The 25,077-nt window shown below is 43.7% G+C and overlaps 1 protein-coding gene across 1 annotated transcript; it reads left to right on the top strand.

Moving 5' to 3' along the window:
• Positions 1-302: 302 nt before the first annotated feature.
• On the top strand, positions 303-5,254 carry CCN1 (cellular communication network factor 1). Its single transcript, XM_060773862.2, has 5 exons — positions 303-597; positions 1,460-1,673; positions 2,652-2,999; positions 3,985-4,187; positions 4,298-5,254. The coding sequence occupies exons 1-5, from the start codon at positions 535-537 to the stop codon at positions 4,595-4,597; spliced, it is 1,128 nt and encodes a 375-aa protein (XP_060629845.2). The 5' UTR covers positions 303-534; the 3' UTR covers positions 4,598-5,254.
• Positions 5,255-25,077: the final 19,823 nt, after the last annotated feature.

Raw genomic sequence — 25,077 nt, 5'->3', positions numbered from 1 at the left:
TGTTTGTGTATATATGTGTGTGTGTGTATGAAATTCTCCAAGCGGAGGTGTAAGGCTTCCTTCCCTTCCTACGTCAAAAGGCCTTGCTGGAGAAAGGCTCTGGGGCCGGGCCTGTTTGCTGGGCGCGAGGCGCGCGGGCCCCGCCCCTCACTCCCCCCGGCGCGAGGAAGAGACAGGGCGGGGCTTGGAGGCGGCGCGCGCCAAGGCCACATTCCTGAGATGCTTGAGAATTCCTGATGCTTGAGAATTCTGGAACGCTCAACGTCAGCGCAGCTGCGGCACGCGGCGCTGTATATAAAGCGGCTCCCGCTCAGCGCCTCCTCAGACGGCAAAGGGATCCCCGAGAAGGCAGAGGCGCGGCTCGAGCACCAACTGCAGCAGAAGAAGCAGCAGCAGCAGCAGCAGCAGCAGCAGCAGCAGCCTCGCGCCCTCTTTCTCTCTCTCTCACGCACACAAGGAAAAGAAGCAAAGCTCCCTCCTGGAGTTTTATTTTCAACTTTGCTTTGGCTTTTGGAGACAAGAAGAGGCTCAACCATGACTCTCCAGAGAAGCAGCTGCCTCGTCTTGGCCTTGGCCCTCCTGCAGTTAGCCCACAGGGTAGGTTTGGGGGACTGTCTGGTTTTTCACTTTGGACCCTTCCAGGATCAGATCCCAGGTGTTCTGCTTTAAACCGGATTATATGAGTTCACACTGCCATATAATCCGGGATAAACACAAAACCTGGGATACAGGGCCTTTCTGGAAGGAAGGAACAATCTCTACCTTTCCAGAATCGGATCCCATGTTTTCTGCTTTAAACCGGATTATATGAGTCCACACTGCCATATAATCCGGGATAAACACAAAACCTGGGGTCAGATCTTGGGATACAGGACCTGCCTGGAAGGAAAAAACCATACCTGGTGTTTCAGGATCAGGCCAGCATCTGATCCCATGTTTTCTGCTTCAAACCGGATTATGTGATTCCACACTGCCATATAATCCGGGATAAACACAAAACCTGGGATCAGATCTTAGGATACAGGGCCTGCCTGGAAGGAAAAAAAATCTCTGGCTTTCCAAGATCAGACGAGTATCTGATCCCATGTTTTTTTTGCTTTAAACCGGATTATATGAGTCCACACTGCCATATAATCCGGGATAAACACAATGTGGAATCAGATCCTGGATTACAGGGCCTGCCTGGAAGGAACAAACCGTTAGAGTAACATTTAGTACAATGCTATACTATTTGCTATGCTTTGAAGGCTGCCTGCCTAGGGATGGGACGAAAGGAAGGGAAGAAGGTGCACAATAAGGATTTTGAGAGGAAGTGCTCCTCTCCCAGGATGGCAGGCTTGGCTCTTAAAGGTGCGGTGCCCGGATTTTCCTCAGTTGAAGGAAGGCGAGTTGCTTCTTGCCTTGCTTCTGTGCCTGACTGCGTCTTCCTAACCTTTCCCTGCCTTGCTCCTTTCCCCAGGTGGCGCCCGCTTGCCCCTCCGCGTGCCAGTGTCCCCTGGAAGTCCCCAGGTGCGCCCCAGGAGTCGGGCTGGTCCTGGACGGGTGCGGATGCTGCAAGGTCTGCGCCAAGCAGCTCAACGAGGACTGCAGCAAGACGCAGCCCTGCGACCACACCAAGGGCCTGGAATGCAACTTTGGCGCCAGCACCACCGCTCCGAAGGGCATCTGCCGAGGTAAACATCTCCTATAGCGTGCTCTACGTAGCAGCGGGGAAGTTTCGCACTTTTCGGCCCATGTATGGTGAGGCTTTGTTGTTGGTCGATTGGCAGAAGGGGCATATATGACTTCAGCCGTCTGGAATGCGATTCACGATGTCTGGGCTGCACTGCACTCAGCGGCACATAAGGAAAAGTGATTCCTGACTAACTTATTGTTCTAGCTCCAGGGCTCTAGGGGATGGCGAGGAACTTTTACAAAAATAACAAAACTTCCTCCTGCTTCAGCCGACTGAGCCTCGTGTATATAATAAAGTACAATATGGAACAAAGTGCAGTGTGATGTGACACAATGCCACAATAATGTGAATGTATATTATTGTTTTAAATGGTTATGTTATATACTTATTATCAATGTATTTGGATTGTTTACATGATTTTAAAAGATTGTTGAAGGCTTTCACGGCTGGAATAATTGGGTTGCTGTGAGTTTTTTGGGCTGTATGGCCATGTTCCAGAAGCATTCTCTTCTGACGTTTCGCCTGCAACTATGGCAGGCATCTTCAGAAGTTGTGAGGTCTGTTGGAAACTAGGACACCTCCTGACAAAGTATCCCCCCTCCCCAGGCAGCAACCAGACAGACTTTGAAGCGTCAAGGCCATTCAGTGCTAATCAAGATGGCCAATTGCAACATTCCCACTTGCCTCCAGCAGACAAGAGTTCTTTCTCCCAGCCTGGACATTCCACAGATATATAAACACCACTTGCCTAGTTTCCAACAGACCTCACAACCTCTGAGGATGCCTGCCAGAGATGTGGTTGAAACTCCAGGAGGGAATGCTTCTGGAACATGGCCATACAGCCTGGAAAAATCGCAGCACCCAGTGATTTTAATATGTACAAAGCCATTAGGGGTCCAATGAGGGAGAAAAGCAGGATATAAAGGAAGATTTATTGTTATGTTATTATACCTATTCTTCTTTTTTAACCTCGCAGCCCAGTCCGAAGGGAGGCCCTGCGAGTACAACTCCAAAATCTACCAGAATGGGGAGAGCTTCCAGCCCAACTGCAAGCACCAGTGTACCTGCATCGATGGGGCCGTGGGCTGTGTGCCACTCTGCCCGCAAGAGCTCTCCCTCCCTAACCTGGGATGCCCGAACCCCAGGCTTGTGAAGATCCCCGGGCAGTGCTGCGAGGAGTGGGTCTGCGACAACTCCAAAGACACCCTGGAAGACCTGGACGGCTTCTTTGGGAAAGATTTTGGCCTGGATGTCTCTGAAGGAGAATTGACCAGGAAAAATGAGCTCATCGCTATCGTGAAGGAAGGGCTGAAAATGATGCCTGGTGAGTTGAGAATGCAGAAGGGAGGGGAGGGGGTGTTATGCAGGACTGGGGGAGGGGGATTGTTGCCAGGATATTTTATCCTGTGAGGATTATCTCTCGAAGTCTATAGTGTTCTGCTAGGAATGTTGATGAAAAGACAAGATGATGATGATGATAATAACAACAATAGGAGGATTTAAAGATTGAACTGCAAAGACTTTGGCACAAGCCAGTCAAGGTGGTCTGGGTGGTGATAGGCACACTGGGTGCAGTGCCTAAAGACGTTGGCCTGCACTTAAAAACAATTGGTGCTGACAAAAATGACCATCTGTCAGCTGCAAAAGTGGAGCCCCCGGTGGCGCAGTGGGTTAAACCCCTGTGCCGGCAGGACTGAAGACCGACAGGTTGCAGGTTCGAATCCGGGGAGAGGCGGATGAGCTCCCTGTATCAACTCCAGCTCCTCAGGCGGGGACATGAGAGAAGCCTCCCACAAGGATGATAAAAAACATCAATTCATCCGGGCGTCCCCTGGGCAACGTCCTTGCAGATGGCCAATTCTCTCACACCAGAAGCGACTTGCAGTTTCTCAAGTCGCTCCTGGCACGACAAAAAAAAAAAAAGCTACAAAAGGCTCTGCACACATTATTTGCTGATAGCTAGACACTTGGGAAGTGTCAGGCATGTGATCAAATACAAAAGCCAGCCTAGTATCTTGTTTGTTGTGTACTAATCTTGTTATGCATCAAATAATAATATTTATTTATATACTGTCCTCTCTCCCTGAAGGGGCTCAGAGCTGTTTACACACAAAAAAGGCAAAAAAAGAAAAATTCATAAACAAATAACCATCCCGCCCAAAAACATACAGAATTGTGTTAAAAGGCAGAAAACCCAACGAAAAGCTCCACAAAGCATCCCAGAAGGCTTCTGTAATCTATGCAAGTGGTGGAACTACTTCTTGGTAGAACTTGTGAAGTTTACACTGTTCCCTTTTCTTTCCTTTTAGTCTTTGAGTCTGAACCTCGCAGCCATTCCTTTGAGAACCCCAAGTGCATTGTCCAAACCACCTCCTGGTCCCAGTGTTCGAAGACCTGTGGGACTGGCGTCTCGACCCGAGTCACCAATGACAACCCCAGCTGCAGGCTAGTGAAAGAGACCAGGATATGCGAAGTGAGGCCATGTGGGCAGCCTAGCTACGACTCTTTGAAGGTAAACACATCCCCTCACTACAACTTTCCCATTTCCAAGTCATTGTGGGTGGTGGGCGTGTTTTGAAGCCGAGCCCTGACTTGACCTCTCTGCCGATCTCTTCCTCGCAGAAGGGAAAGAAGTGCACCAAGACCAGAAAGTCCCAAGCGCCTGTCAAGTTCACGTACGCCGGATGCTCCAGTGTGAAGCGGTACCGCCCCAAGTACTGTGGCTCCTGCGTGGACGGGAGGTGCTGCACTCCTCAGCAGACCAGGACGGTCAAGATCCGGTTCCGCTGCGACGACGGAGAGACCTTCTCCAAGAATGTCATGATGATCCAGTCTTGCAGATGCAACTACAACTGTCCTCATTCAAACGACGCCTACCCCAATTACCGGCTATTTAACGACATCCACAAATTTAGGGACTAAATTGTGACATGGGCAGGCTTGAGCAAGAGCCTTAATTTGTTTGTTTTTTTCAAGTCTTTTCTGAAGTAACAGTGAAGAAATATAAACTCTTATGGAAGTGGTGCCTTTGCCCATTGGAGGGCAACACTGAGACACAAGAATGCACTGTGCAACTGGATACTAATGCCACAGTTTGAGCATATTTAAAGCTTCATAATACTGGAGCAATCTCGTTGCTTCATTTTGGAGCACTTTTCATGATTACTGATTTCTGTTTGTTAACTGATCTGTTTGTATGTTTGTCTGTCTGTTCCGGTTATGAAAAACTTTTCAGTTCCCTATTTTCCATCATCATACCACACTTTTGTTGTTGTTTCAAAACAACTTCATGTTGGAGGTTACATTCCTTCCTAAGGTGGGGACTTTTGGAGTTCTCACCTATGGCAGCTATAGGTACCAGCTCTCTCTATATATATATTTCACACCCACAAACAGAAATTGGTTGTTGTTTTTTTTAAGCTGAATATTTTATTTATCAAAATGTAGCTCTTTTTTTTGTTTTGGAGGAAAAAAATCCCTAATACTGGAATAAGTTGTAAATGATTTAATTTTATATTCAATGAATTAAGAGAATTTTATTTATGGAATTAATCATTTAATAAAGAAATATTTACCTAAGTTCATGTACTTCATGACCTAATTTCCTTGCCTAAGAGTAAAGGTAAAGGTTTCCCCTTGATATTAAGTCTAGTTGTGTCCAACTCTGGGGGGTGGTGCTCATCTTCATTTCTAAGCCAAAGAGCCGGCGTTGTCCACAGACACTTCCAAGGTCATGTGGCCAGCATGACTGCATGGAGCACTGTTACTTTCCCGCAGAAGCAGTCCCTATTGGTTTACTCACATTTGCATGTTTTCAAACTGCTAGGTTGGCAGAAGTTGGGACTAACGGCGGGAGCTCACCCCACTCCCCAGATTTGAACTGCTGTCCTTTTGGTCAGTAAATTCAGCAGCTCAGTGGGTTAACCAGCTATGCCACCGGGGGCTCTTTCCTTACTTAATTTCAACAAATGATTCAATGTTTGGGAGAGCAGGAGAACATAAGGAGGAACTTTATCCCACTGAAGGGGTACGAAGTCTTAATACCAGTACTGAAACTGAAAGGCCTTGCTTTCAAACAAACATGTCCATGCTGCAATCTTATACCCATTTATTACCAAGGAAGTCCCAAATAGCTCAGGGAGGCCTACTGCTAAGGAGACATGTATGTTACCAGAATTGGACATTCCTTAATGAAATGTTGAGCTGGAGAGCTTTAGTGATAGCCATTTTTGTACTGGTCTTCCTTGAGTTGGTACTCTTAGTATTTAGCTATATTGATTTCAAGCTGCTTCAGGGCCTCTACTTCATCATACTAGAGAATGAATCCACTTTAAATATGGTTTCTGCCTCCAGCATTCTGGGATGTGTAGTTTAGCAAGGCTGCTAAAGGCTCCTTCCAAAACTACAAACCCCAGAATTCTACAGGAAGCAAAAACTGGATTTAAAGTGGATTCATTAAAAATTAATCCACTTTAAATATGGTTTCTGCCTCCTGCAGCATTCTGGGATTTGTAGTTTAGTGAAGCTGTTAAAGGCTGCTCCCTAAACTACAAACCCCAGAATTCTGCAGGAGGCAGCAACTGGATTTAAAGTGGATTCGTTCTCTAGTGTGATGAGGTCCTTATTAATCACAAGAAAGCAGATCAAACTCCTTACCAAAACCATGACCAAGACCATACTTTCTCAGCAGAGACAGTACTTCCTCAACATGCAGTCTGCTCACTAACTTCAGGTTGCTGTGAGTTTTCCGGGCTGTATGGCCATGTTCCAGGACCTCACAACCTCTGCGGATGCCTGTGGCATGTGCAGGGTGGGAGAAAGAACTTTTGTCTGTAGGAAGTAAGTGGGAATGTTGCAATTGGCCATCTTGATTAACATTGAATGGCCCTGCAGCTTCAAAGCCTGGATAGTTGCTGCATGGGGGATCCTTTTTTGGGAAGTATTCACTTGCCTAGTTTCCAACAGACCTCACAACCTCTGAGGTTGCCTGCCATAGATGTGGGCAAAAAGTCAGGAGAAAATGCTTCTGGAACATGACCATATATCCTGGAAAACTCACAGCAACCCAGTGAAAGGCCTTTGACAACACATTTTCAGTAAACAGGTTATAAGGGAGGGGCCAACCGGCAAGGCTTCTAATGATTTCTACTTTCTTCCATGCAAATGAATGCACGCCTTTGTGCAGGGAAAGCTTCCTGTAGTTTGCAGGAGGTAGTTTGCTTTCACTGAGTTCAGTCTTAAATGAGCTTGAGGCAATTACTTGCGTTAATCCTAAATAACATGGCGATTAAAAGTAAACATGTTGTTAAGGGAAAGAATGCTAGGAATTCTTAGTATTTCCCCCCAAAAGACCAAGAGCGGCCACTACCTTTTCCCCTTTTTGTGCAACCTGTAGATAGATAGAAGCAGTTTCGATCATTGGAAAGGAGAAAGGAAAAGAAAGAAGCCTGAGCATGAAGAACGTCTGCCCTACTTTGAGCATGCCCAGGGCTTCACATCCCTTATCTCGTTAATCCTCACAACAATCCCCCAACAAAGCTGATTAATATTCCCATGTTACCCATGAGGTTTGTGGATTGGGACTTGTCCAAGGCCTTCCGGTGGATTTTAAATGGCTCAGGATGGAACAAATGGTACACAAGCCATGCACTCTCTTTGTGCCGGGCAGCAGCCCCTTGAGCTAGATCTTTCTCTTACTTAGGATGTGGGAATTTAGGCAACTACTTACACAGCATCAGCTTGCCTAGTGGAGAATATATGGAGAGGAGGGAGGGAAAAGCCCTCTTCCTCTAAAAGCCCAGCAAGGGCAACCAGAGACTGGTCAATGGGAACAACAACATTTTGTCACCCTGCAACAATTTGTCACAGTTTCCATTTATCAACACTCATTACAGAAAGCATTGACACAACAATGATAGGATAAGCAGCCAAGCAGTGTTGGCTTTTAGGCACAATCTCGAGGAATAGTTTCCCATGAGACCATGGTAGGAATATTTAATCTGTTGAAAATCATTCCAGTTGTGGTTTTACAGTAGGCTTAAAAGGCCTGAAAGTAACCAAGTCCAACCTATTTGTTATTGATATCTTATATTTATACCCCTCATCCTTATCCCCCCGAAGGGGGACTCAAGGCGGCCTATGTATTGTCGAAGGCTTTCATGGCCAGAATCACTGAGTTGTAGGTTTTTCGGGCTATATGGCCATGTTCTAGAAGCATTGTCTCCTGATGTTTCGCCTGCATCTATGATAGGCATCCTCAGAGGACCTCACAACCTCTGCCATAGATGCAGGCGAAACATCAAGAGAGAATGCTTCTAGAACATGGCCATACAGCCCGAAATAACTACAACAACCAAGTCCAAACTGGGTTGTTGTAGTTTTTTTCGGGCTATATGGCCATGTTCTAAAGGCATTTTCTCCTGACGTTTCGCCTGCATCTATGGCAAGCATCCGCAGAGGTAGTGAGGTCTGTTGGAACTAGGAAAAGGGTTTATATATCTGTGGAATGACCAGGGTGGGACAAAGGACTCTTGTCTGTTGGAGCTGGGTGTGAATGTTTCAACTGATCACCTTGATTACCATTTGATTGCCTGGCAGTGCCTGGAGCAATCTTTTGTTGAGAGGTGATTAGATGTCCTTGATTGTTTCCTCTCTGTTGTTGTGCTGTTCTAATTTTAGAGTTTTTTTAATACTGGTAGCCAGATTTTGTTCTGCCAGGCAATCAAATGCTAATCAAGGTGATCAGTTGAAACATTCATAATAATAATAATACCCCACTTTCTCTACAAAAGAGACTTAAAGTGGTTCACAGTAAAACCAAATACAATTTAAAACCTAAACATAACAAACATTAAAATAGAATTACAAATTAATGATATTTAAAAACAAACAAAATCCTTAAAAACTGCCATGACTTAAAGCCATGGAATCCTGGGATTTGTAGTTTGTGGAGACACCAGCACTCTTATTTATTTATTTACCCTATTTATACCCTGCTTTTCTCTACCCCGAAGGGGACTCAAGGTGACTTACATATAGGCAATTATTCAGTGCCTTGAAACACAAACAATTCCAGTAACATTGAAATAAAATTTAAAATTACATTAAAATTAATACATATGAAGCATTTAAAATTTCATTCAATATCAAATCATGCCATCTGTAATGGTCGTCCAAAGATGTTCTCTTTGGCAGAGAAGGCCAAAGATCTTGTAAAATGACAGCTCCCAGGATTGCACTGCATTGAGCCATTGCAAGTAAAGGTGTCAAACTGAATTAAATAGACAGCATAGATGCACCCTAAGAATGCATTCCTATTATCCCTTCAGCAGCGTGGAATTCAAAAGGGCACAGCACAACCCTATGGGGACATTTGAGCTAGAAGACATAGTGTCTGATCTAGCCCTCCTTCCTCTACTGACCTGGATTGTTGAGTGATCATCTATTGCAGGCATCGGCAGACTTCGGCCCTCCAGGTGTTTTGGACTTCAACTCCCACAATTCCTAACAGCCCCAGAGTGCCAGGGGCATCAGTTCTGGTTTTTGGCAATGCACATCTATATCAATAAAATGTAATGTTTGTTAGTGCGATTAACATAACTCAAAAACTACTGGACGAATTGACACCAAATTTGGACACGATACACCTACTAACCCAAGGAGACCATCAGTAAAAAAAAAAGAGATTTTGTTATTTGGGAGTTGTAGTTGCTGGAATTTATAGTTCACCTACAATGAAAGAGCATTCTGAACTCCACCATGATGGAATTGAACCAAACGTGGCACACAGGACTCCCATGACCAACAGAAAATACTGGAAAGGTTTGGTGGGCATTGACCTTGATTTTGGGAGTTGTAGTTCATCTACATCCAGAGAGCGCTGTGTACTCAAACAATGATGGATCTGGACCAAACTTGGAACGAATATTCCATATGCCCAAATATGAACACAGATGGAGATTGGGGAAAATAGACCTGGACATTTGGGAGTTTTAGTTGCTGGGATTTATATTTGTCTACAATCAAATAGCATTCTGAACCCCACGAACGAGAGGATTGGTGCAAAGTTCCCACACAGAACCCCCATAACCAACAGAAAATACTTAAGGCCACCCAATCCAACTCCCTTCACCAGGGCAGGAAAACGTAATCAAAGCCTTCCTGACAAAGAGCCATCCAGCCATAGATAGAGATAGATATATTTGATTCACACTCACACAGATCATAGATTTGAAAGTGTTCCGTCTTCCAGGAGCTTGGTTTGCTTTGCCCTTTAGTTGCATAAAATAACATCCCTTTGCATTTTCCCCAGGGTTGCAGCAGCACCCTGAAAGTTAATTATTAACAGAGGCTGGAAGCCAGCCTGCAAGTCTTTTGCAGCTATTGGTTTAAAAGGTTTCCTTTTGGTCTAGAGACCGCCCTTTTTCCTGGGGATGAGATCTCCATTTTGGAAAAGCCCACCTGCTTTCTTTAGTATAGAAAAAGCCTCGGATGTGCTGGTGGCCAGCTAGGCAGCTTGGACAAGCCACTGTGAGTACAACTGAGATTTAGGGGTGAGGTTACCCTCTTGCCTTTGAAACTGGCGTTGAGCTCAGATAGAGAAAGACCTGCTCTTTCTAAAGGACAGTAGCTCAGCCCTGGGGCAGGGAATAGTTCCGGATTTCCTTGCCATTGGGAGAGGATTCATTACTTCATCTCCAAAACTAATCTTGAGCTTAGATAGGGGAAGACCTGCTCTTTCTTTCTGAAAGATAACAGCTCAGGGTTAGGGTAAAAGATCCCAGGATTTTTCTACCATTAGGGATAAGTTAACTCGGTAACTGAAGGAAAAGGGAAAGAAAGAACATCTATATGGTTTCCCAAATTGACTGTTTTGTTTGTAACTTCATCAAACTGTGCCAAGTCTGTCAAGGACAATGTATTGTCGAAGGCTTTCATGGCTGGAATCACTAGGTTCTTGTGGGTTTTTTCGGGCTATAGAGCCATGTTCTAGAGGCATTTCTCCTGACGTTTCGCCTGCATCTATGGCAAGCTTCCTCAGAGGTAGTGAGGTCTGTTGGAAGTAGGAAAAATGGGTTTATATATCTGTGGAATGGCTGGGGTGGGGCAAGGAGCTCTTCCCTGCTGCAGTTAGGTGTGAATGTTTAGCTGATCACCTTCAAGGACTTTGAAAAATAAATGTTCTGTTGATGTTCAATTCTGGACGGGCCTCAGTTGCTGAGAATCTGGAGCTTCTAAGAAAGGCACCCGCGGTTTGCCCAGATAAAGTTTTATCATCTTAGTTTTAACTTCATAATGTCTGGGTGTGACGGCACAGAAAGGGACCCCTAAAGATGGGCAATTATATGTTGCATGTTCCAGAGTAGGCAAACCAGACAATCTCTGCATCAACACTGACAAGAAATACTGTTTACCCACAAGCATAAAGCCATTGCATATATTAAAAACCAACACTTTCTCATTAATTCATTTTCCAGATCACCAGTCTGGGCCACAGCAACACCTGGCAAGGGACAGCTAGTAACTATATATTCATTTTCTATGAAATCTAGGCAGGAAAGCCTAGGCAAGAACGGACCACTGTAAACAAAATAGGCTAATTATAAATTAATTAAATTACAATCAAACTACCAGCCAAGGGTCTTTATGAGCTCAACCAAATTAAAAAACCCATGGCAGTTCTTGATCTGCTCAGTCATGTTGCTCTCCCCGCAAGGCATCCCAACTTTGAGCTGTTTTGGAATTCAAGTACCACCTGGCCACCAGTCTTAGCTACACCTGAACTTGTCTGTACAATATTTTGTTGACAAGGGAGGTGTGAAACTCACTGGAGCATGTTTGGCTGAGCTTCCATTTAATCCTGGGAATGAGCAATGTACCAGCCTCTCGATGCAGTCTGTCATTCATCCTGGGGGTGTCTGCCAATAAACTTCGTTTCGATACACCTCTGAGTTGATTTCCTCCGAGTGTTGTGGAGGCATTCCTCTGCTGAAAAACCAGGGGCGAGTTAGTAATTAGTGAAAACTTCAAAAAATGTACGGGACTTCAGTGCGCATTTCTGTTCAGCATTTAAGCTGCGTCATCTTCCATCACATCAAATTAAAACTCTCCCAGTTCAGGGTCATTTCATAGTTATGCTCCTTGGCCCGCTGTTCTGAAACTGGATTGTTACAGGACATGATGATTTTATTTCAACCGAAAGTTATGAAATATTATGTGCAGGTGGGACGTGGCCCTAGGGGTGCTCAGAGCTGGGGCTTGTTCACATATTTGGAGGGACAAGGTATACTGTGGGCCTATAGAAAGGAAAGAAGAGTTTGTAGAATCAAGGTGGACCATTCTGTGGAGCAGAGCAAGTATTTGTCTTAAGCAAACCGATTATTTCAGTGTTTCTCAACCTGGGGTCCGGACCCCGGGGGGAGGGGGTTGCGAGGGGTCAGAGGGATCACCAAAGACCATCAGAAAACACAAGTATTTTGGAAGATTTGAGGTCATTCATAAATGGACATTTACATTTTTATTTAAAGTATTATTTATTTGATTTTTTTGCTGCTTGCCTGAGAGTTTTAGTTGCTTTGAGTTCTGATTAACTGAGCGTCTATATTATCTTACAGGTGTCGTGATGTTTGTACGTAAACCAGTTCTTTAAAGTTTTAGGATCAACTGTCTTTTTCTGTATCCTGTTTTATTCTACATCATCTCAACAAATACAGGGCACATTCATACTTGAGACTTGAGTACTGTACTCCATCAACGCATATGAAGAAGTGGACTGTCATCCTTAACGAAATCTACTAGTTTTAAAGACTCTTCCTGCCCCTCCTGACTCCTTTCCCTGCCTTATATTTACCCAAAACAGTGGTTCTCAACCTGTGAGCTTTTCCTTAATCCCTCTTTATTATCCAACATTTTCCCTTATCCAGCGTTTTGCTGGCCCGTCTATGTTGGATAAGCTACTGTATATGCGATAATACTAATATGACATTCTTTCTATCTAGTCTAAGATTTTGCTATAGCACTTGTCAGAGGTGATAAAGCGAGAGCGAGAGAACCACAACTGCAACAAACATCTAACCAGTGGTTCTCAACCTGTGAGTCCCCAGGTGTTTTGGCCTACAACTTCCAGAAATCCCAGCCAGTTTACCAGCTGTTAGGATTTCTGGGAGTTGAAGGCCAAAACATCTGGGGATTCACAAGGTGAGAACCACTGACCCAAAGCAAATAATATCCCATTGTGCTGGCTCTGGAGCCCTTGGTGGCACAATGCATTAAACCACTGAGCTGCTGAACTTGTTGACTAAAAGGTCGCAGGTTTGAATCCGGGGTGTGGCGTGAGCTCCTGTTATTAGCCCCAGCTTCTGCCAACCTAGCAGTTCAAAAACATGCAAATGTGAGATCAATAGGTATTGCGCTGATGGGAAGGTAACTGCTCCATGCAGTCATGCTGGCCACATGACCTAGGAGGCATCTACAGACGACGCCAGCACCACAGCCCAGAGTCAGACATGACTGGACTTAATGTCAGGGGAAAACCTTTCCCTTTACCTTACTGTGCTGGTCTCTGTCCTCCTGAAATGATTTCTCATGCAGGTCCATCTCTAACATTAGGCAAACTGAGGCAACACAGGAGACAACAGTGGCATTCCCAAAGCCCTTATTTCAAACCTCTTATCATAACCACTACTGTCCTCACTATATGACATATTTCTGTTTTGTGCTCTATAAACTAACCTGTTGTCCACTTGTGCAAGGAAGAATACCCTTCTGTTCCCACTACAGAAGTGAAATCTAACCAGAGATGTCTGAAGGGTTCCTTCACTGGAACAGCAGGATAATGTGCCATACTGTCCTTTGTGCCAGGTGGCAAAACATCTTGGGTCAGCCTTGCTCTCCTGAAAAAAATTCCAAGTGGGTGGCACATGCCAGCCATTTATTTTTCTCAAATGCCTTTCCTTGGGGGGTAGATTTTTCCAAAAACATTACAGTGGAAAGGGCAGCGTGTTTACAGATAATCCTCCTAAGACCTTCAGTGCAGAAATGCAGTTTGTAAGAACTGGGTTGCTCAACTTCGCTGGCATTTTGTAACTACTCTGTCGGAAAAATTACTATCCTCATCCCTAAAGCCCTTTGAGATGCTGCCAAAGCCCCGGCAGCTTCATAACTTCAGTGCCGCTTCCAGACAACAAGGTAGGCTGGAAATATCAAGCATCTCCATCAAGCACCATATTTGAAATTTCTGGTCCTCCCACACCATGCTGGTGTCTCTCCAGAATTCAGAAAAGTTATATTTTTTGTGGAATAATTGCCAGAATATCTGCTCCAGTAAGGCCATTCTGGTTGTTAAGCAGAAATCCTTATGGGATGAGAACTGAGAGCAACTAGACAGAAACATTTATTAATCTGCTACTCAATAAATTTTAAAATGCCATTGTAAGGCTATTGTTTTCATACTAAAACAGGAGAAAAACTACCTTGCCTATAACGGATAATTTATTCAACACCTTTAATGGGCATGGTGCTTCACAATATTTATTTTGTTAACTCCCACAATAGCTGGAAAATATTTCTATTACATAGGCAATGAATTAAGATTGAGATATAAGGTAAAGGTCAAGGTTTCCCCTTGACATTAAGTCTAGTCATGTCCGATTCTGGGGGAGTAGTGCTCATCTCTATTTCTAAGCTGAAGAGCCAGCATTGTCCATAGACACCTCCAAGGTCATGTGGCTGGCATGACTGCATGGAGCGTCGTTACCTTCCTGCCGGAGTGGTACCTATTGATCTATTCACATTTGCATGTTTTCAAACTGCTAGGTTGGCAGAAACTGGGGCTAACTGCGGGAGCTCCCGATGTTCCCTGGATTTGAACCTGTAACCTTTCAATCAGCAAGTTCAGCAGCTCAGAGATTTAACCCGCTGCACCACCAGGGGCTTCACACAGGTGCAGATTTGGGTGATATCAGTTAAGCCTCCGAGGACTTAGTAAAAATTCATGTCTTGTTTGGCACCAGAATATAACCCATGACAGCAAGAACCAGGGCTTTAAGGGGAAGGCTTTCCGCAACCAGGCAATACACCAGGAAAAGTGCACTTCCACATTTCACTTCCACATTGGAGAGATACAGAGGAGGACCCCTCCAACTGACCTTAATCCTCAGGCAGGGAGACATTGGGGAAGGTTGTCTTTCACGTCTTGAGGTCTTACAAGGCCAAAACATCACACTGAGGAAGACAATTAACAGAAATCTCTTTGTTTTCAGTATGTTAAAGGCTTTTTATGTTCATTCAAACTCCCTACTGCCAGGAGACTGCATTATTCAGAAAGAAGTTTGTGCATCCCTTACCAGGAATTCCAAAATCCAAAAATATTGCAAACCTCCAAATTGTCCACATGGGTGGCTGAGATAATGATGCCTTTGTTTCACAAACTATTTTGTGCACAGAATTATTAAAAAATGAATAAAATTACCTTCAAGCGGCATGCATAAGGTATATAAGAAATACAAATTAATTTCGTGTCACAGCATATATACACATTTCGTGTGTATATATGCAAATACAGGTATATACACATTTCGTGTGTATATATTCAAATACAGGTATTTCAAAATCCAAAACACTTCTGCTCCCAAGCATTTTGGATAAGGGATACTCATCCTGCATTGGTATCCTGTGATGCGGTTAGTTCCCATTTCACCACTGCCTTGGAACGGGACAATTTTCAGCAGCAAAGTGGGAGATGTAAGTCCCAGATCCAGTTATCCACTGAAGGAAACCCAAGAAGGATATCCAACGTGAAACTCTTAAGGCCACTGCAGCTTTATTCCATGCTACAATACCCAAAGGGCAAAAATCACTTGGAATACCATCCACACAGAATAGTAAGAATAGGTTATATGCTGAAAGCCATATAATCCAGGGCTTCTTAAACTTTTCCCACTCACAGCTCCTTTCTGCCTGAGATTTTTTTTACATGACCCCAAGTGTATAGATGCATTAAAAAGTATAAAAATCAAACATTTACTGATAAGAAATCAGAATTTGGAAGGCTTGTTAAACAGGCTGATTTTCCTTTTTATGAAGTACAGTTACACTTTCTGCAGAGTCCACTGTAAACACTGTATATTGTTGTGTAAGATGGGTGGCATTCAGAAACTTTTACTGTTGTCCAATTTTTCATGACCCCAACATCGAGCTAAAAAGCCCAAAAACAAAAATTACATTACAACGCATGTGTAAAACCACATATAGACACAGACATACATATATACACACACAAAACACATACACAGACTGGGCCACAGCAATGTGTGGCAGGGATGGCAGTATGTGTGTGTAATATATATCTCCAAAAATTAATTTAGCACAAGGAATACAATGCTGTTATGCCATTGCATATAATGGAACTTGAGCATCCATAGATTTTGCTATACATGAAAAGTCTTGGAACTAAATCCTAGTGGATATCAAGGGCCCACTGTATCGGGATCAAAATGATTAGGATATTATATTTCCTACTTAAGTACAGATCTCCCTTGGACCAAACTCTTCTGTACTGCCAACTTTCAGATCAATTTATTGCCAGGTTCTGTCTTAACACAGGGTTATTAACGCTGACTTTATAATACTAAATGTACTGTACCATATTTCTAGAAGAAATCCAGAAGGAAAGAGTAGCAGGTCCTCCTGGTCAGTCGAGAGGTTGATCGGGGTATAGGGTGACAACCTGTGCTCAATGGGGTTACACTCCCCCTGAGGACTAAGGTCTGCAGCTTGGGGGTCCTCTTGGATTCACCCTCCTCCATATATATATATTTGGCTGGAGTTACACTTTAAAATGTACTTGTTCCAACTTACATACAAATTCAACATAAGAACAAACCTACAGAACATGTATTGTTTATATCTTGGGGACTGCCTGTACAGAGAACGCACTCTAAACACTGTAGAGTCTCAGCCAAACATTTCATCTCCGTTTGTCACTGAGCTTAAAATAACCAACCAAAATTAAGGGACTTTCCAGCAAAATATGCGGCCCCATCACTTGTTTCCCACCCCTCCTTCCCCAATTCCTGTATATACATGTTCTCCACAGGCCGGGGCCACCATGACTGCAGCATCCTCATCACTCCAGCCAATGACCTTGGGGTACCGTAAAAGGAAAAATAGATCGCATTTCTTCAAAGCCTTGAGACTCAAAGTGTACACACCATAAACAGTCATTGCCTTTCCGCTGGAGACCTTGGGAATTCTAGTTCGGTGATGAGTTGCCCTTACCTCCACCAAACTACTGTTCATACTCTCGAGAATGAACCATGCCTGTTTAATAACTATTCTAAATTTCACATTATTTTAAAAGCAATCTCTATTTGGCTGCTGGAGGAGAACCAATGGAAGGAGATGCAGGTCTGTACTTTTGCTTTACTGCAGAGGAGCAATAGAAAACTTCCTTGTGAATTTCTAGTTACTTTCCTGAATTGGCCCAAAGCCACAAGGGGCCACCCTTGTGCTTCAGCAGGGTGGATGAATATAGAGACAACCCATAAGATAGCAATCTTGTGTGATTATGTCAGTTTGAGAAGCACAAGTGATTTATTGCTGGGTGTTACTGAGGTATCAGCAAATTAACAGCATCCTCCCCTTCCTTTCTGTCCTTAGATTACAAATTGCTGGAAGAATTTCATGTTGTCATGTTGAGAGGCTAAACAGTGAGAAAAAAATGAGCCAGAACACCCAAGCTTTCACCCACAGTTTCAACAATTCAATGCAAGAATGACATTTATCCACCCTTCTTCCACTCTCGCCAACATTTTAATCACAACATTACAAGTTTGTACACTTAAACACAAATTAACCATCATACACTTTAGAATGCAGTTTCATGTTCTTATGTATCTCAGTTCTTGTGGGTTTTTTCGGGCTATATGGCCATGTTCTAGAGGCATTTCTCCTGACGTTTCGCCTGCATCTATGGCAAGCATCCTCAGAGGGTCTGTTGCAAATTAGTACAATGGGTTTATATATCTGTGGAATGGTTGGGGTGGGGCAAGGAGCTCTTCCCTGCTGCAGTTAGGTGTGAATGTTAGCTAATCACCTTCATTAGCATTTGAAGGCCTGCCTGAGTCTGGGAAAATCTGTTGCTGGGAGTTGTTAATCTGTGCCTGGTTTCTTCCTCTCTGATGTTTAGCTGTTAAAATTTTAGAGTTTTTTAAAACTGGTAGCCAGATTTTGTTCATTTTCATGGTCTCTTCCTTTCTGTTGAAATTGTCCACATGCTTGTGGATTTCAATGGCTTCTCTGTGTAGTCTGACATGGTGGTTGTTGGTATAGTCCAGCATTTCTGTGTTCTCAAATAATATGCTGTGTCCAGGCTGGTTCATCAGGTGCTCTGCTATGGCTGACTTCTCTGGTTGAAGTAGTCTGCAGTGCCTTTCATGTTCCTTGATGCGTGTCTGGGCGCTGCGTTTGGTGGTCCCTATGTAGACTTGTCCACAGCTGCATGGTATACGGTAGACTCCTGCAGAGGTGAGAGGATCCCTCTTGTCCTTTGCTGAACGTAGCATTTGTTGGATTTTCTTGGTGGGTTTGTAGATTGTTTGTATGTTGTGTTTCCTCATCAGCTTCCCTATGCGGTCAGTGGTTCCCTTGATGTATGGCAGGAACACTTTTCCTCTGGGTGGATCTTCATCTTTACTCTCGTGGTTTGTTCCAACAAAATCCAACAAATGCTACGTTCAGCAAAGGACAAGAGGGATCCTCTCACCTCTGCAGGAGTCTACCGTATACCATGCAGCTGTGGACAAGTCTACATAGGGACCACCAAACGCAGCGCCCAGACACGCATCAAGGAACATGAAAGGCACTGCAGACTACTTCAACCAGAGAAGTCAGCCATAGCAGAGCACCTGATGAACCAGCCTGGACACAGCATATTATTTGAGAACACAGAAATGCTGGACTATACCAACAACCACCATGTCAGACTACACAGAGAAGCCATTGAAATCCACAAGCATGTGGACAATTTCAACAGAAAGGAAGAGACCATGAAAATGAACAAAATCTGGCTACCAGTTTTAAAAAACTCTAAAATTTTAACAGCTAAACATCAGAGAGGAAGAAACCAGGCACAGATTAACAACTCCCAGCAACAGATTTTCCCAGACTCAGGCAGGCCTTCAAATGCTAATGAAGGTGATTAGCTAACATTCACACCTAACTGCAGCAGGGAAGAGCTCCTTGCCCCACCCCAACCATTCCACAGATATATAAACCCATTGTACTAATTTGCAACAGACCCTCTGAGGATGCTTGCCATAGATGCAGGCGAAACGTCAGGAGAAATGCCTCTAGAACATGGCCATATAGCCCGAAAAAACCCACAAGAACTGAGTGATTCCGGCCATGAAAGCCTTCGACAATTCTTATGTATCTTTTGTAAAATAGTATTTTAGCATGTAGGAGCCCCCAGTGGCGCATGGGGTTAAAGTGCTGAGCTGCTGAACTTGCTGACTGAAAGGTCAGTGGTTTGAATCCAGGAAGCAGGGTGAGCTCCCGCTGTTAGCCCCAGCTTTTGCCAACCTAGCAGTTAAAAAATGAAAATGTGAGTAGATCAATAGGTACTGCTTTGGCGGGAAGGTAACGGTGCTTCATGGTCATGCTGGCCACATGACCTTGGAGTTGTCTACGGACAAAACCAGCTCTTCAGCTTAGAAATGGAGTTGAACGCCTCCCCCCAGAGTCAGGCACGACTAGACTTAATGTCAAGGGAAAACCTTTACCTTTTATTATAGCATGTGGACTGACTGATCTACTTTTTTGGATTACAACTCTCCAGCCAGCCTATTCACAACAAGCATCCAAAATCCAGCCTATTCACAACAAGACATCCAAAATCCCTGGTAACTTACACAATGATATATTTGAGTGGTGGAGCTAAGAAGGTGGGATTTTCAATATGATTAACCCAGGTCTGGATGAAAGCCAAGCCCACAACCACAACTGAAACTAAAGGGACAAGGGATCGGTGAAAAACAGCCAGAACACAAAACAGGTGGACAAACATGTCAACATTGTTTAATCACACTGCACTTAAAACAAAATTATTTAATTATGTAACACTTAAAGTAAAGATCTAATGTTTCTCAGCTGTCCAAGTGTTGCGTTACTGGCCAGAACACTGAACAACAGGAGCAAATTTACTCTTGGCTGATCAAAAGGGCAGAAAAATCAGGAGTGTTGCATCCTGGAATGTTCCTCTTCATCGCTTCACTCTTGCAGATCTCTTCTGGGCTCTCAGGGAGAAGAAAGATAATTTCTAGAGTGGGAAAGGTATATGTTGTCATGGAATGTAATGATAGAAGTCCACCAGCCCTTAATTTTAGGATTATGTCACTATATATGAAGCAATAGAACAGAAGTGAAAGGCCTTAATTCCCCCCAACTTTTATCCTACTTTGGCATATTGGGGCCTTGAACAAGCCAGTTCCTTGTTTCCTGTGCCCTTTTATTTACAAACACTTTCTGTTTCCAAATGTCTCATTAGAGCATTTGCTTATTTAGCCAATCAGTCACACAAATTATAATCCCTGGCACTGTGCCCCTGTTAGCCCTGTGCCCACCACCACATTCCTACCAACCCCACTCAACTCCACTAGGCTAGAGGCACATTTGTTGGGAAGAACATGCTCTATGCTTTTACGAGGGACGTTTATTAAAGATTTCCCCTGACCCACCTCCCGTGGACTGAGAGAAATGAAACTTGGTCCAGTTATGAGTCCTTCTCTACATAAGTGCCACTTAGGGACACAGACTTCTTCCATCTTTTTAAGCAACTGTAAACACCTCTGTTGTAGAAGTCAATAGGTTGCTCCAAAAGCCACGTCGTGACTTCGGAAATCAGAGCCTCATCATCTGAAAAATGCTTGCTTTTCAAAAATAATTGTTGGAAAGAGGTGGAAGTCTGATGGTGCAAGGTCAGGAGAATAAAAGGGATGCGGTAGAATTTCAAAGCCACAGGACCATGCTTCCATTTGGGAAACATATGAGTTGTGAACTGGTGCACTCTCTTGCAGAAGGTCAACCTTTGGTGAGCATGCCACGTCTTTTGGTTTTGATGGCCTCCCGCAATTTCTGCAACTGTGAAACATAGTATGCCCCAGGGATCATGGTACCCTTTGCTAGGAAATCCATCAATACTACTCCGTGCTGGTCCCAAAATACTGTGAGCATGGCCTTGCTGCTGTGAGTTGGGCATGTGCCTTCTTTGGAGTTGAATGGTTACTTGACGATTTTCCAAAATGGTGACCTGCACTTGTTGGATGGTGTGTTCAACAATAGCAGAGTGGAGTCACCCTGGAATTGGAGTTCTTTGCACCGAAGTCCAACTACATTTGAATTGATGATGCCAGTTCTTGACTACATCATATGATGGGGGAGCATTACCACAAACCTCATTCACCTCATAGAATGTCTCCTTTGGTGTGCGGCCTTTCAAGTAAAGGAACTTGATGACTGCTCTGTATTCCACTGGGTCATTATCAAACCTTGCACCACTTCAGCACCTGTAAAACCAAGAGAGTTCTCAGTTGTAAATTGGCATGTAACCTATAGAGACTTATATCATTATACATGTGCAGTTTCAGCATTCTGTGATAAATACAAGTGGGTCAGGGGAAATCTTTAATGAACGCCCTTCATATGATTTGTAACTCTGACCTAGCACATGTTGAACAGTCTTTCCCCTCTAAAGATGACAGGCCATCCTCAGTTCCACCTACCCACAAATAAATGGCAGAGGGCTGGCCAGAAGACACAGTCCGTCTCATCTGGCCTACAGATGTCTGCAAGGAAGTGCTTCCCCATCCCTCCATCCCTGGAATAGAATCAGGCACTCTCTGTCAGGATTTACAAGTGATGTTTCACTGCTTTGGTCCCCAACCTAATCAGTGAATGGAGCTCTCCTTGCCAGTGCATTCACCAGGGATCCAATGACATCAAAGGGGAATGGCCATTCAGCACCACCCAACCTATGGGAGCCTACTAGGGGTGGTGGATCTAGACCAGAAAGGACTGCCAAAGCAAGGATGAGAAGATGATGATGCAGAGTTCAAAGGGATCAGATGAGGCATCTAGTCCATCTCCTACCACATAGGGATCCATTGTTTAAGAACCCTGCTCTGGTTAATCTATTACTTCAAAAAGTTAAAGTAGGATTAGGTGACTTAAGAAGGTCTGGGAGTCTATTACAGCCTCTCAATGAAATCCCACCCACCCATGCTGCTAAAGTCCTGAATCATAGCAAGTCAGTATCAGGTTGTTGACTTTGAACTTCCAATTATATAAAAAATACTCAATGCTTAAATAAGAACTGGTGGTCGGATGGGCCTGAGTTGACTACCAAAACACAACAGATAAGGAGGAACACAGTATTAGGTTGGGATCTAGCCTAATAATAAACCATTGGAATCAAAATATCACTCTCAGAGCTATGGCTACTGTATTGAATTATCGAAACCGTTAAAGAAATTTGGTGATAAGTCAAAGACGCAAAGGCTCATTTTAGGATGTTTCCTCCTACCAAAGCCAGTTTGTTTCTATTTGTCTCTGGATCCAATAAAGTGGTGAATGCATGATGTCCAGAATTGATGGTTTTTTGGTGGAAGAATCATCTGTAGCTGATATACTGTACTTCTAAATGCAGATTTTGTGTAAAATGTGGCCAAAATAAGAATATGGACCCACTAACAGCTTTGCTAAAGACATTTTAGGAACTACTGTGACGTCTTACTTAGCTTCTTGCGTACTATGAGGATTGTTTTCCCAGAAAATACTCAAATGCATATGACACTGGCAGGCACACAACACTGAGATTAATATACATAATGGGAGAAAACTTATGTGGGTCACCAAACTCTCACCAGATTATGGCCCACATTGCATATAGTGAAGAAGTGTCACGATTGAATGAAAAACAGATATACTTTCATTGTATTTACTGGAAATGTCTAGGAAATGGAATTAAAACTGGAGGCATTCCACACACACAGTCAGACGATTGCTGGGAAAAACAAAGTTTGATTTCATCTGCAGTACAGATGTAGCAAAACGCCAATGTGGAAGATTAGCATCACCTGAACAGCTATTGACACACATCCTGCAGTCAGTTGTGTGACACTTACATGGTTCTCATCTCAATACTACATACTACATACAGGAGATACAGTTGCTTTTGAAAAGTCATTCATATTCCAAAAATATGTTGTCATCATTGTTGGAATCTAAGGGCATAAAAATCAAAAACTGCAAATCCAAACTGTGTTCAGTATGGATCATCTACCTGGTTAGGAAGACAGAATTCCTTAATTTAGAGCTCCGAATTACTGTACACAAGTGCACCCTTCTCAATATTGCTCCTGTTGGAAATAGAAAAAGCCAAATAACCCTATTGCTTGTTCATTGTAATGTCAGAACCTGGCAGTCCGTCTTGTTAAGTACGGTTTAACCCGTAAGCACACTGAGGATTTCCGGTATATACAAAAGAAGTTGCATGGTGATTTTGCCCATGTGTTGAGAATACCAGGTTTTTATAAAAGGGAGTACATTCACAGTACTTTGCCTTTGAAAAACTTCATCTTGGTAATTCTCAGGTAACTGTTACAGACAAACAGACTGCACATGAAACTTTTTCAGGTCTCTGGTGGTCCTGACACATCATAGGATGGGAATCATTGGTGGAAGTATGCCAGAGTTGTTCCAATGGGAAAAGAAAGGAAAAACACCCCACAAATATCATATGAAAGACCTTCAGGGAAAAATTTGAAATTGTACTGTTAGTGTAGGTTATTAACTTCTATTGTGGAGGCAGTGACAGACTTTGTATTTCTAGGTGTGAAAATTACTGCAGATGCAGACTGAAGACAGGAAATCAGAAGATGTTTACTTCTTGAGAGGAGAGCAATGACCAATCTCGATAAAATAGTGAAGAGTAGAGGCATCACACTGGCAATGAAGATCCGCATAGTTAAAACAATGTTTTTCCCCAGAGTAGGCGTGGTGGGTTAAACCGCTGAGCTGCTAAACTTGTTGACCGAAAGGTCACAGGTTCAAATTCGGGGAGCGGCGTGAGCTTCCGCTGTCAGCCCCAGCTTCTGCCAACCTAGCAGTTTGAAAACATGCAAATGTGAGTAGATCAATAGGCACCGCTCTGGTGGGAAGGTAACAGCGCTCCATGCAATCATGCTGGCCACATGACCTTGGAGGTGTCCACGGACAACAGCGCCTCTTCAGATTAGAAATGGAGATGAGCACTATCTCCCAGAGTTGGACACGACTGGACTTAATGTCAGGGGAAAACCTTTACCTTTACTATTTCCCATAGTAATCTATGGATGCAAGAGCTGGACCATAAGGAAGGCTGAGCGAAGGAAGATAGACGCTTTTGAATTGTGGTGTTGGAAAAAAATTCTGAGAGTGCCTTGGACCGCAAGAAGATCCAACCAGTCCATACTCCAGGAAATAATGCCTAACTGCTCACTGGAGGGAAGGAAATTAGAGGCAAAGATGAAGTACTCTGGCCACATCATGAGAAGACAGGAAAGCTTAGAGAAGACAGTTATTCTGGGGAAAATGGAAGGAAGAAGGATGAGGGGCCAACTAAGGGCAAGGTGGATTGAGGGCATCCTTGAAGTGACTGGCTTGACCTTGAAAGAGCTGGGGATGGCAACAACAGACAGGGAACTCTGGCATGGTCTGGTCCATGAGGTCACGCAGAGTCGGAAGTGACTGAACAAATAAACAACAACTAACCAATCAGTTGTTACTGTGTGCCATCACGTTGTTTCTAACTTATGGTGACCCTGCTGCAGGATTTTCTTGGCATAAGAGTTCCCCTTTGCCTTTCACTTCTTCTATCGCTCAGTGTGAATTGTGCAAGGTCTCCCAGTAGGTTTCCATGACTGAGTGGGATTCAAAGCCTGATCTCCAGAGTTGTAGTTCAATGCTCAAATCACTACACCATACTGGCTCTCTCCTGTCTGTATCTTGTCATAATTGTTCAGATTTCCAGTTAGCTAAAACTCACTGGGATAGCTCAAGTGCATGATTTTCTCAGCACCTGACTTATCTTTTATTTTTACTGGCCTCAAGGCTCTCCAAACAGAGCTAGAGAAGCTTGCATGTGGATAAGGCTTGAGTGTGGCATAGCAGTTTTCCCTACCTGAAAGTTTATGACCAATTTTCAAATATTTGAAATTAGAATTGCAACTGCTGTTGTATTGATTTTCCCCTTTTTATGAGGGTGGCAATACAAATTCAATCACAGCAGAACATAACTTCATTAGATGAAAGAAATATGGTCTTCCCCTGCGTTCTACCCATTTCATTTAAGCAACAGTAACACATTA

This window comes from Anolis sagrei, chromosome 4, assembly GCF_037176765.1.
Source record: "Anolis sagrei isolate rAnoSag1 chromosome 4, rAnoSag1.mat, whole genome shotgun sequence".
Lineage (NCBI taxonomy): Eukaryota > Metazoa > Chordata > Lepidosauria > Squamata > Dactyloidae > Anolis > Anolis sagrei.
The sequence above is the reverse complement of the archived record's forward strand: the minus strand, read 5'-3'. Positions and strand labels throughout refer to the sequence as shown.